This window comes from Otolemur garnettii, unplaced genomic scaffold (assembly GCF_000181295.1).
Source record: "Otolemur garnettii isolate 467f Iridium unplaced genomic scaffold, OtoGar3 scaffold00040, whole genome shotgun sequence".
Classification (NCBI taxonomy): Eukaryota; Metazoa; Chordata; class Mammalia; order Primates; family Galagidae; genus Otolemur; species Otolemur garnettii.
This window is the reverse complement of record NW_003852435.1, coordinates 183986-198099: the sequence shown is the minus strand read 5'-3', so window position 1 is coordinate 198099 and position 14114 is coordinate 183986. Positions and strand designations below refer to the sequence as shown.

General features: G+C 36.5%; 1 protein-coding gene across 1 annotated transcript in view; it reads right to left on the bottom strand.

Annotated features, from left to right (window-relative positions):
- LOC100961950 (von Willebrand factor A domain-containing protein 8) overlaps positions 1-14114 on the bottom strand; it is a gene marked incomplete at its 5' end in the record, with an annotated part of 309966 nt that overhangs the window by 136515 nt on the left and 159337 nt on the right. Inside the window, one exon of the mRNA XM_012805376.2 lies at positions 12038-12189. Within this exon, the coding sequence (XP_012660830.1) occupies positions 12038-12189 (152 nt within the window). The remainder of the gene's footprint in view (positions 1-12037; positions 12190-14114) is intronic.

Genomic DNA, 14114 nt, shown 5'->3' with positions numbered 1-14114 from the left:
GAGCCACTACTTGCTACTCCTGAAATGCTATGTGTATTCGTGCTTTCATAAGGCAATCACCTCTGCCTAGAATTCCTTTCTGCTACTGATTCTTTGGTGAAATCTTTCTCATTCCTAAGGGCCAATTAAAATGTCACTTCTCCTTGTATCCCTTTCCTATGTTCCTTTCTGAGCAGAGTGAATTCCTTACTCTTTGGGGTTTCCATATAAATTTGCCCATATGAAACTTTTGAAATACAGCTCTAGAGAATCTATATAGAATCTGTAAAAACCTGTAATTTTCTTTTCTTTTTTTTTTTTTTTTGAGACAGAGCCTTGAGCTGTCACCCTCAGTAGAATGCCATGGTATCACAGCTCACAGCAACCTCCAACTCCTGGGCTTAAGTGATTCTCTTGCCTCAGCCTCCCAAGTAGCTGGGACTACAGGTGCCAAGCCTGTAATTTTCAATTGAAGACTTGAACGAGAATAAAATTTTTAAAAAAGCAGGTCAGAACCAAACCTATAAAATCCCTTGTAAATATTGTCATATTTACTGAAAGAAAAAGTATATTTAAGACAAAAAATACAAAAGCCCTTTAAACACGTTAAAGTTAGTGAAAATGGCCTCTACTATTAATGCCCAGTAATACTCTCCTTATTTCCTAGACAGAATCTCTCTTCCCTACAGTCTCATATGTTCCTATCAAATTAATTTTGCTTTGCTGCAAATGATAGGTACGTCAGTATGTGTATGTATTTCCCTTATGTGCCTGCTTCTCCAAGCTTACACTTCATAACTTACAGCTGTATTAACTCTGTCACCTCGGTTCTGCAGAGACTGCAGAAATGCACAATAATTTGGATGCATGAGATGGAAGGAGATTTGGGGAAACTTGCTATTCTTGGCAGGCACTTCTCAAATGCACTCCCCAATCCCCAGAATGACACTGGGCAGCTTCGTGCTGGTGCCCAGCACCACTCCGTGCCAACGCAGATGTTGTCAGCTTGCTCCACACATCTCTGGCTTTCTTCCTCCTCACAGGAGTTGCCAGACTACATTTTGGGGGCCTGGGTTTGCTTTCTCTCATCTCCAAGTTTCACTGCAAAAATACCTTCTCTTTTGCTGCCATCTGCTTTATCAACCACATCTTAGTATTTTTCTAATCTTATGTTCTTTCCTTTTCTAATCATTCACAGTAAGAATAACTGGGACTGAAACTCTCCCGACTGTTGAAATCTTTCCCAGAAAACAATTTCCCGGGTGTTCCACCAGAGTCCAGGACTCATAGAATGAAAACTATTTGAATGTGGCACTTTGAATTAACATTGCCCTAAGGTTGGTAGTTTTTCACGCTTTCCTTACTACATTGCTAGTTCATTGAGGGTAAGGCTTACATCCTACTCATTTGAATCTCTGGCACTCAGAACACATCAATTCTGCCACCTAATTCTCTCTTTTTCATTGCCACAGCCACAGTGTGGGCCCTCATTCTTCCTAACCTGGATTACTGCAACTGCTCTGCAACTGGTTTTCCTGCTTTCAGGTTCATGCCGTTGGCTTTCCTACCATTGGAAAACCAAAAGGAGTCTTTCCAAATCACGAAGGTAACCACGTCACTGCTCAGGCTTGAAGCTCCTCTCTGACTCCCCCAACCCTTCCCTCCCTTTAGCCTCTACTCCCAGCACGCCCTCGCTTAATCCTACCACTTGACTCGCCATTTCCAAAATGTGCCATGCACTGGAAAGTGTCCTTTCCTCCTTTACTTGCCTGGAAATGCCCAGCCATATTTGAAAGATACAACTTCCAGAGCTTCACTGACTCTCCCCCAGGGCAGATGGCACAATCCTACCTCTTGGGTCACTCTAGTGTGGCTCTAATTTTTTTTCTTACAGATACTGGGCCCAAATGATCCTCCTACCTCTGCCTCATAAGTAGCTGGGACTGCAGGCACCTGCTCCTGTCTCCAAGTCACTCTTTGCCTGACAGATTTCCCAGTTGATTGTGACCTCCTTGAAGAGAAATATTGAATTTTCTTCACCTTTACAATTCTTTCTCCTTACAGTGTTTGCCATTAAATGCATGTTCAGTGTCTGTTAATTGAATGAATTTGGTCCTATTAGAACTGTCAACATTTTGCCTACTTGTTCTTTCTTCTTAATGGCAAGTTGCAAACGATCATGGTAAATATTCCCATTGCATTCTATGTGCCCCACTGTTTCCTTCCTTTAGAAGGTTCTCGACAAATGATGCAGTCTACTTCGCAGGTATATTTGGAAAGGCAGCTGTAGGTGGGAACCGCATGCTTTTATCCTGCCAGGTGACAGACTTTCATAAAATGTTACTTACAAATCTTTCAGGGATCAAGAAAAAATCTGTAAGACTGCTTAAGATGTATATGAAAAAAGATTGATATAACTTGAAAATATAGAGATAAGTATATATTTTTGCATTCTCCATTAAGGAGCCAAAAGTAAATGAAATGGCTTTTGAAGTTATTTCATAATATACTAATATAAGGAAAACAGTATGAAAATATAAAATCCAACACCACCCTTCTGTTTATAACTTTGAAATGTCTCATGTAGATATTATTTTTGAAAACTACAAGCTATTTTATGACGTTAAACCATTATGCAGAGAATTGTACTCCTTAGATCTCCATGATCAACATCATGAAGCTTATTTATAAAAACTATGACTACAAAAAGAAAATTATAGCATATAAGAGTGTGGAAAAATGAAAGAGAGAGGTTCAAAACTGCAGGCAGAGAATATTTTACTTTAATAACACAAATAGTAAACTGATAATCATTCTGACTCTTAAAGAGATAACTATGAAAATTATTCCAAAGAATCTCTGGCTAGGGATGTTCTTTTTGTTCTTTTCTGTTTTGTTTTCTTTTACAGACCCTGTGCTAAGGGCTGACTTTCAACTGATCGCAGAGATGGAGCTGCTGTGGATGGAACCCCGACCCAGAAGCGGGTCAGCTATGAATGGGTTATTTAGCACCGGGTTTGGGGGTGATCTTTTTGATGCCTCTGATACTTTTAGGACCCCAAAGTTGTTCTCTGTTAGAGAAGAAGCAGCTGCTATTGATAGTCCAACAATACAGGATAAATGTTTAAAGCAGAAAACAAATTCTAGACAGATATCCTTTCAAAGACAAATTCAAAGAGATGAAGCTGTTCTGTCTGTAAATATGCACACCTGGCACTGCCCTGAAAAGGAAGATAAATGCCAAACACAACCCTGTAATACACACTTCAATGGCCCACAAATGGAAACGCAATCTAAGCTCCCTTCATCGGGAGTACTACTAAAATACGCTAAGAGGAAATAATGAATGATCACTGATACAACTGAGGAGAAGGGTTACTACTTAATCAGTAGTACTGAGTAGGGTACTGATATAGTACTGAAGGGTTACTACTTTCCTGTTCAATTAGGGCCAGTAAAATATGGAATCTATGATTTGGAAGGATCTATGGAAGAATGCTACGGACTATTCAGTTAATTGTTCCAAGTTTAAAATCCTCTGAAGGACCGCCCCCCAAAATCTTGCCCAGATCGGTTTAGATCCAATCTACAGACGGTAAACTTTTTCTCCTGGGCAGTCCATTCCATCTTTGAATATAGGACCTCGAGAAGAAATCCAACCCTAGGTTGTAACTGACTTAGAAGCAACTCACAGTGCACAAGTAGTGCCCAGTGATTTATGGCTCATCTGCTAAACCAATAATATCAATGATCATAATTTTGAGGATGGTAGTACCAAGTAAAAAATTCTATATAAAAGAAACTTCTAAAAGAAAGAATTTGTTCTATTCATTTTGAAGATTTTACAAATGTGGCTACTTTTGTTTTTTATTTTTGTAGTTTTTTGTTTTTTTTTTTTTTGTTTGTTTGTTTTTGGCCGAAGCTGGGTTTGAACCTGCCACCTCTGGCATAGGGGGCCGGCGCCCCATTCCTTTGAGACGCAGGTGCCGCCCCACTACTTTTGTTTTTTAAAAAGCAAATTCTGATTGTAGGAGAAAAGAAAGGGTATTTTTGTTTAGATTTGGAATCCAGGACAAATTGTATTAAGTTAAAGGAAATTGTGATTAAAACAATGGGCCTAGTCATTAATGCAAATGCTATATGTATGTTATGCCTGCTACAAGTCCCTACACGGCAGGAAATAGACTTTGAAGGACAACTCTGAAGCTTCCATTATCTTTGAAATCTTGATATCCGATTTTGTATTGCATTGTCTATCTCATGCAAACACTGGAATAAGCATAAAAATGTTAGGCTTTGGAACCAGACAGATCTATAGTTAAATTCTCCATCCTGTCATTTATTAGTTGGATAGTTTATTAAGTTGTTTAAAGTCTCCTCAGCCTTGAACATATAGACACACATACCTCTAAAAGCTAATAGATAATACAACAGGAAAAAATTACTTGCCTAGTAGAAAAAATAAAATTATCGTGTAGTTAGGTCACGTAATTTTGGTAAAGTGCTTAGAATGCTTAGTGAATGTCAACTATTTTTCTTTATTTTTGCTGCTTTAAAAATGCTTTGTCTATCCTCACTTGATATGTTTAAGCTAACATCTGCCAATGCATAAACTTATCTATTCTGTATTGAAATGCCATAGAAATACCCAGTTAACTTGATTTCTCATTTGCCATTTGTAAAGGTGCTAACGTTCTACCTTTAGAGTAGGCATTATGGTGTGGCATAAGTTTTGCTGTCCTAGAGGGAGATATTCCGAGAAACAGCAATTTCAGGATAGAGCTTCACTTTTTTTACTTAAATAAGAAAATAAAATGAAAAAATCCAGAGCCAAAAGAGTTAGTGAACATTTAAAAATTAAAACATAAAAAATAATACATCTGTTAGAAAAGTAAAGTAGTACAGGATATAAGGCTTCCTTTCTTCCTTCTAGAGACTCTCTCAAAGACAACAACCATCACAAGCTACCACTATGTCTAGAAATCATTTAAAATGTCAATCTATTAATGAGGCTTACTAAAGATATTGGCTAATTCATCCTAGATCTTGTTAATTCAAAGTTACCCTATTTTGCCTGAAAAATGAGATTTAAAAAAAATTTAATAAAGCATTTGAACGCAGAATGCTTGGCTCAGCGCCTGTGGCTCAAGTGGCTAAGGCGCTAGCCACATACACCTAAGGTGGTGGGTTCAAATCCAGCCCAGGCCCACCAAACAACAATGACAGCTGCAACCAAAAAAAAAAAAAAAGCCAGGCATTGTGTCGGGCGTCTGTGGTCCCAGGTACTTGGGAGGCTGAGGCAGGAGACTTGCTTGAGCCCAGGAGTTGGAGGTTGCTGTGAGCTGTAATGCCGTAGCACTCTACCCAGGGCGATAGCTTGAGGCTCTGTCTCAAAAAAAAAAGAAAGAAAGCAGAATGCTCAACAGAACATCTGAGGAGTGATTATAAGATTCCAATAGAGCTTTTTAATCAACTATGTCTATTGCGGCTCAATTCACAAAGGCCAAGATGTGGAAGCAATCACACATAATAGTCATTTTTAAATGTGCAATCTGTCTGGTGAGAGCATTTTTATATGTCTGAAAAGAAGAACCACATCTATACACCATTTTATGACAAAAAACATTGATATTAATGCTTTTATTCCTTATGAGAGCACCTCATAAGCTTTATGAATCTGTTCATTACATTTAGAATAGATATCTTAAGTTTAAAATCTCAAGGAATACTCATGACTGGATTAATAAACTGTGGTATATGTACACTATGGAATATTATGCAGCCTTAAAAAAGATAGAGACTTTAATTCTTTCATGTTTATGTGGATGGAGCAGGAAAATATTCTTCTTAGCAAAGTATCTCAAGAATGGAAGGAATAAAAAGAATGGAGAAAAAAGGAATGGGAGTGAAATGTCAGACATAACTAACTCCAATTTATTTTAGATAATTTTTTTTTCAACAAATAAGTTTGGGAATAAACTGCCTTAAAAAGATACTTTTTAAAGGTTTATGCCTCTTTTATTAAAAAGACTCAGAAAAATAAAAATTATTAGAAAGAAATATTTCTCAGTGAATGAAAAACACATATAATCTAGGAAATGGCCTAGAAGGATTTATCAATGGTTATTTCTTGCTAGTAGAATTATGGGAGCTTTAATTTTCTTTTGCTAATTTATTTAAAAAATGTCATTGTTCATTTAGTAAATATGCATTATAAAGAGGCTATATGTAAAATGATTTTTAATTTTCTCAAATGTTTTATTCTGCTTAATGATACAAATTAACAATTAGTAGACTGAGCTAGTTTACTGTTACAAATAGGCCATAAATGCTTTGGGGGGGAAAGTGGCTTCATAAAAAACTAAGTACCATTTTTAAAAAAGAAGTCAACAGAGTTGAGGGCAAAGAATTTGGAGCAAGGAAGATGCTCACTTAACTATTTAATAGATAGGCTTCTCCTAGGGAACACAGGGACAGAAAAACACAGCCAGATAACTTCGGAAGGCAGAGAAAATTTCTCTGAATGTTTGATTTATTCGACAAATGACCACAATCTTTGGGAAGATTCCATAAATTCCTTTTGTGTTCCAAATCAGGAAGAAATGATGGCCAGTATACTTCTTATATATGGCAACCATAAAAATTTTATTTTTCTAAATGAATTTACCTTGATGTTTTATGCCATGGTTCTCCATTACGTCACAAGAAAGGAAAGCTTAAATGGGTATGAAGAGGTCTCTAAAATGATCTCTGTGGTGCCAAAGTCTGTTTTGAAATATGGCTAAAATCTAAGAATCGGAATCTGTCATAACTCTCTGAAGAATGTGTATTAGGTGCCATCATGCTTAATGATGATTTCCAAGTTGATTACTTAAAATTCCAAGTTCCTTTTAAACCTGAACTATCAATAATTATCAATATCCAAATAATAACTGTGATTTAGAAATTCCCTATAATCTGCCTATCAGTCTGCTGATATCATCCTTGGAATTGTACATATATCTCACCGCTACCAGTGCTTTCTAACCTCAGGCACATCATGTTTACTTCCCTGTGCCTCAAATTCCTCATCTACAAATCACAGTAATATCCTATAAGGTTACATGTGAATCTCTCTAAATGTAGAATATAAATCTCTTAACACAATAACTAAGAAAATGACATAAAGGCTATGTTAACCAGTTGGATGAACGTATTTCAAATTGTATATAGCAATAGCACCCTGTACCCCATGATAGCATTAATGTACACAGATATGATTTAATAAAAAAAAATAGCATGTATATGCATGTGTGTATGTATATATCATAGGTTTATTGTAAGAATTATATAAATTCATATAATTTGAAATGTGCCCAGCACTTAGGTATCTACCATCATCCTTATTATTCTATTACCATCATTATAATTATTATTACTGTTATAATGATACTACATTTAGAAGTATTTAGATTTCATTGTAGATTTATAAAATGACAATATTCTCATTTTTAGAACTATTAGGTAAAAAGTGGAATACAAATTTAAGATAAAATACTGTCTAAGTTGCTTAAAATATAAGTTTGGCAGAAAAAAATTGGCTTTTTTCTCTTCGTTTAAAACAAATGTTTCCCCAGAGTCACAGGATTCATAAATTATTTTGAAATGCACTTTTTAATTTGGAAGTGCTAATGTGCTAGCAGTATGTTTATTCTCCAATAAAAGAAACTTCAAAAATAAAAGCCTACTTGAAGGAAAAACAAGCAAATTTTGCCTTAAAGTTTATATCCACATTTAGAGTTATCCATATTATTGACACAAGAAAATCTACGTGCCTTTGGTTGCAAATTTAGACCTAATTTTGTTATGACATATATATCACCCATATACTTCCAACAGTGACATTTTAAAAGAATTCAGATATTAACGTAAATTCTCCTATCTCTGCCTACAATACTGACAAAATGAGATTAGTGCATAGATGTTAATGCAACACACACATACAGTATGGACCGACTTGACTAGTTGTTTGTTTGTAGGTCAAATGTCACAGAATTAAATTCAAATTCCAAATAAAGCATAATACTTATATTTAAAAAATTTCTTCCAGTATGCCTTATTTGATTATGCTTGCCATCTCTTTGGCATATTTTTTCCCCATGTATTAGAAACTTAAAGGAGGACCAATTAAAAACCTTGGGAAGTACCAGGAGAAAGGGGCAAACGCAGTGTGGGGGTGTAGCTAGCGAACTGTGATGCTTGCAGTAAGATCAGAGAATATTCGTAGAACAGGAAGAAGAGCTGCAGTATGGCAGGGTCAAGTAAGGTAAAATAACCAACCAATAAGACTCAGTCTAAAATTACCAGGCTTAGCACAGGTTAATTAAAGATGACAAGTTAAACTAACCTCATCGTATTAGGCCGTTAAAAGCTGTGCAGAGACCTATGAGATAGGTAACATCACTGCACTACTTAGGAGAACAAAAGGGAAAGTGGCAGCATCTCTCTTCGAGGAATTTCATCAAAGAGCATGAAAATGACATCACCACTCCTGAACAGCCAGGGTATATTCTGATTTCAGTCAGGGAAGAAGCTAGTGTACATCACTATATAAATGGTTTAGTGCCATCACTGTACTATGTAAAAGTTTCATTATTTTACAATATCTGCCTTATATCTCTTTTTACTTCTATTTAGGGAGTGACCAATTATATTTCCATTCCCATCTTTAGTGTAGGTGTGATCATCTTACTCTAGATTCTTTTTTTTTTTTTTTTTTGAGACAGAGCCTCAAGCTGTCCCCCTGGGTATAGTGCCGTCGCTTCACAGCTCACAGCAACCAACTCCCAACTCCTGGGCTCAAGCGAGTCTCCTGCCTCAGCCTCCCAGGTAGCTGGGACCACAGCGCCCATCACAATGCCTGGCTATTTTTTGGTTGCAGCTGTCATTGTTGTTTGGCAGGTCCAGGCTGGATTCGAACCCACCACCTTAGGTGTATGTGGCTGGCGCCTTAGCCACTTGAGCCACAGGTGCCGAGCCCTTATTCTAGATTCAATGAAATGTTGCTCCCATCCAAGAAGCACTGTGGTTGGATTAAAGAACATGAAAATCGGCAGGTTGCGGCAAGAATTTTTCATTCAGGGCAAAAAAGATACTAATAGTATTTAAACCACTGCCTTAAGAATTGAAAACCAATGTGGATCTTCTCCACTAACATCATACTTGTAGAGCTGGGCAGAAGCAGCCTAGAGGAAGTGATTTAGCAAAGGTGTAGAAAAGTCAAAGTCAAGGTAAGTCATGAGACTGCATGGAGACAACTTTAAATGTTTACTATCAGCAGTGTGCTACTCTGGGTGGGGGAAAAGGAAAGTGTTAGGGTCCTATCTTCTTATGTTTGTTTTTACAGATGAGAGGAACATTATAATTAGATTAAAATGCAAAGGCTGTTAGAATAGGAAGGAATCTTACTGTTAATCTACAAAGAGAAGAACCACTTGTCAGGCCTGACGGAACAGTCTTATTGCGCATCTTTTTAAAGAGTTATTGTCAATAGCTCCCCCTTCCATCTCCAAAATACCTCGATTTAAAAGGTTAATTATGTGAATATACTATTTATAATAAAATGCCCTCCTTTTGCCTTTTACCTCTGCATTTTACCAAGAACCCATTTAGTTAAGTAACTTCTATGAATTCAAATGATCAAAATGGAATTATGATCTCTTTGCGGGTAAGACTGTCTTTTCATCCATTTCTCCACGTCAGTCCTAGGTGTACAGGTTGAACGCATGACAAACTGCTAAATTCCCAGGCCATTGCCATTGCTTTGTTCACTTTCATGCTACCCTCTCTAAATACTGATAATTCAATAAAAAAGTGCTAGGGAACCTATGGATTTCATGAAAGAGCAATAAAATCACTTCACTACTTTTGAACTGCTTAAGTCACTGCAATTTACAGGTGAGGGAAGAAATGCTTTGAGTGACTGTGCAAATTATAGTCTACTATTATCTCCACCCCGCAGGAAAATTCACTCATCCTTCCCAACTGCTATCAGTCTATTTTTAGCTAGGTGAGCAAATAACTAGTTGTTTCTATCCCCATTTTAAGCATGAGTCTGACCATCTTGTTTCCAGGCTCAAGGTACTTTTACTTCTGTTCATAAATAAGCACTAGAGCAAAAAGTTTTCAGTTTAGAATTGAAGATGGTAGGCCAGGGGCGGTGGCTCATGCCTGTAATCCTATAGCACTCTGGGAGACTGAGAAGGGTGGATCATCTGAGCCCAGGAGTTCAAGATCAACCTGAACAAGAGTGAGACCCCATCTCTACTAAGAATAGAAAAACTAGCTGGGTGTTGTGGTGGGTGCCTGTAGTCCTACCTACCCAGGAGGCTGAGGCAAAAGGACTGCTGGGGCCCAAGAGTGTGAGCTATGATGCCACAGCACTCTACCCCAGGTGACAAAGTGAGACTCTGTCTCAAAACAAACAAACAAAATGAAAAAAAAAAAAAAAAAAGAGAGAGAGAACTGAGGATTATAATGAATAAGAAACCATTTTATCTGTCTTCCTTAGAAACTGAAATTGCCTTAGAAACAACAATTTTCTTATGATTTATCTTACCAATTCATACGTATTTTTATATAAAGTCGAGCAAGAATACAAAAAAGTCATTTTTAAATCACAAGCCTAGCTTCCATGAAACTAGAACTCTAATTATATAAATTTGTTAACAGTAACAAAAACCATTTCCAACTAAAAGTAAAGGTATAGTATATAAAAAGAAATTAAAAAACATGAGTACTAACATGGAAGTTTGCAGATTAAAGATAATTTCTTGAACTCTTTAATATAGAAGATACGTCATACCCATTAAATTGCTGACCTAGTTGCAAATGCCCATAAGATCTGCTGATCAATCAGAAAAAACAGTGTTGCACAGAAAAACGAATGCATTCACAAATGACAATCATTCTTCTTCCAAAGAATCTACTCGCTCAATATTATCAACCCACGCTCTGGTAATTTCTAACATAACCCCATCTTGTGCTTTTACCACAAAAGGGAAATATTTGTTTCTCTTTATAAGAAATTCCTAACACTTTAATAATTTATTTTTACTGGCATGTGTTCTGACAAGTTTTTATAATGACTTCAAAGAATAAATAAAGAAGGATGATACATATACTTAAGACAGAGATATGTGTCTATATATTAATGTATACTTTATTTTGCTGGGCAAATCACTTATTTATATTTAATAATTTTTTTCAATGGAAAGATAATGCCTCCTATATGAGACTAAAATTAAATAATAATTTACTTTAAAAGTAATTATCGTCCCTTATGAATTTATAATTGACAATAAAAATTGTCAATAAGGGACAATAAGACAAAGTTGACATCAGATGCATTATCAATAAGTTATGCATATTTAAAACAAGTTGCCAGTGAATTTGAGTTGACTTAATTACTCTCTTAATGAACTCTGTCAACTGTCTTTCTGGGCAACAGCATGTCTACAAGTCTTAACTAAAATTAGGTAACTTGTGATTGTACAGTAAAAGTAGGCAACTGGCCCACATGAAATGACCCCACTTGTTCTTATCATTTTTTTCATCTATGAAGCTAAAATAAGTAACCAAAATTAGGTGTCTATGATTATAAATTTAGAAAACTATCATAAAACTATATGGTGACATAAATCAGAACATTTTAACTAAATGTACGTTATCCCTTTATGTAGTTTTCATATTCATCTAATGATTTTATACCGGATTGCAAAATAATGAGACGGTAGTTCAACAAAAGAACAGAGACTCTTATTAAAGAAACAAATATTTCCCTTTATTTGATTTCATTACATCTGCTCACAAGACAGCCATAATAATTGAAATTCTCAATTTACAGCCTATGAATAGGGCTATTTAGCTGAAAACCAGCCAGCAAATAGCAACAGGTAGTTAGAAAGCTTACTCAGGGAAAAGTAATTTCCACAGCATGACAGTAGATTAAGAATTATCGGCCTTTAAGAATCAGAAGAGTAATGTTCAAGAATATTTATCAATAGTGAGTTTGCCTTACTCCTTTGCCAGCTGCACACTGGTAGGCTTTGCTCCAATAGGTATCCCATATTTGTGTAAAGTGTTAATCAAAATCTCTCTCATGTCATTGTTGTAGGAATCAAAATCAAACACATTCCGAACCACGCTGGCGAGACCTTCAGTGGGAAATTTCTGTATTTAAAAAAAAAAAATTCCTCATTATATACGTGATAAAATACACTATAAAGTTTTACAAAACTGATAGAATGATAATGATCAAATGCACCTTAGCAGAAATTTACTAGCCTTGTCAAGTAACTAGGCATTAGAAATATAGACATTTTTCTCATTAAATGTTTGCTCAGATGGCTTAATAATATTTTCCTTTTTAAAGAAATGCTAGAATGTGAGGACAGTTTCTCCTTTCCAATGTCATAGCAGTGCGTAGATCCTTGTGTTCAGTGATTGCCAGTGCTTTCTGAAATCTCCTGTCTTTAAAATGAATATGATTGACCAGAAAATTTACAGTCTATGAATAGATAGGAAAAAAGATTAAAAAAAAAAAAACCAGAAAAGAAAGGAAGAAGAACATTAAAAGGACGGGGAATAGAGAAGTAGGAGCCGGTAGAGGGGAAGAAAACAAGTATTCTACAGTGAACTTGACACTGGCAGGTCTGCTGCTTCTGCCTTGATCTGCTTTAGGTACCAGATCTGAGCAGGCGGAAGTGGACTTACAGTTTCACGGGCAGAATAAAGCTTTCTATTTTTTTTCTTTCCAAATATATATTTTCGAACTGACAAATAATAATGATACATTTGTGGGATCAAAGTGATATTTCAGTGTGTGTACATGTGACACGTGATGGAATGATTAAGACAAGCTAATTAAATCTTTTTTTGTGGTACAAATACTTACAATATACTCTCTTAGTGAAAGAGAGATATGATGTGAAATACACACTATATTATGATTAACAGTAGTCACTATGCCGTGTAACAGATCTCAATAACTTATTCCTCTTGTCTAACTAAAACTGTGTACCCCTTATCTAACATCTCCCTTAACCCCACCCCATTCAACTTTCTGAGATTTTCTGGGAGCACTGGGATAAGGCAGAGATCAAGAGTCATTAGGTTGTGACTGCTAACTTGAAGACTATTATTTATTATATGAGTAGAACTTACCTTTTTTTTTTTTAATTGAGACAGAGTCTCACTCTGTGACATCATAGCTCATAGCAACCTCAAACTCTTGGGCTCAAGTGATCCTCTTGCCTCAGCCTCCTGAGAAGCTGGGATGACAGGTAACTGCTACAACATCCGGCTGGTTTTTCTATTTTTAGTAGAAGTGGGGTCTTGCTCAGGCTAGTCTCAAACTCCTGAGCTGAGGCAGTCCATTCATGTTGGCCTTCCAGAGTGCTAGGGCTACAGGTCCAAGCCACCACGCCAGGCTGACATGGGTATTTTTTAAAACAAAGATGCACAACGACCGGGAACATGGGCTCATGCCTATAATCCTGACTCTCTGGGAGGCCAAGGAGGGTGGATTGCCTGAGCTCAGGAATTCCAGACCAGCCTGAGTAAGAGCAAGACCTCGTCTCTAAAACTAGTCAGGCATTGTGGTGGGCACCTATAGTCCCAGCTACTTGGGAGGCTGAGGCAAGAGGATTGCTTGAGTCCAAGTGTTTGAGGTTGCTGTAAGCTATGATGCCACAGCACTTTACCAAGGGTGACAAAATGAGACTCTGTCTTTAAAAAAAAAAAAAAGAGTGCACATGGTCACAAGAAATTTAATTCCTCTGCCTACATATTCTATCTTGTACAACTTCCTTGCAGTAATTACAGGTATATTAATCAAGTAATATTAATCAATGCTTTAGTTCCCCCTCTGTTTTCCATTTCCATGTCAATTGCTCTAAAATAAAAATATTTTCACCCACATACCACATGCTTATAAAAGCCAAACCATAGAATCTTTGGCTTTCTCTACTTATTCACTCTCTTGCCTTACCTTCCATCTGAAAATATCTGTCCACCAAATTTCCTAGCTCTTGGTAAGGACCAACCACAGAACCTTGCCAAAGTTAATTCAAAGCCAAGACAGATAACGTTCATTG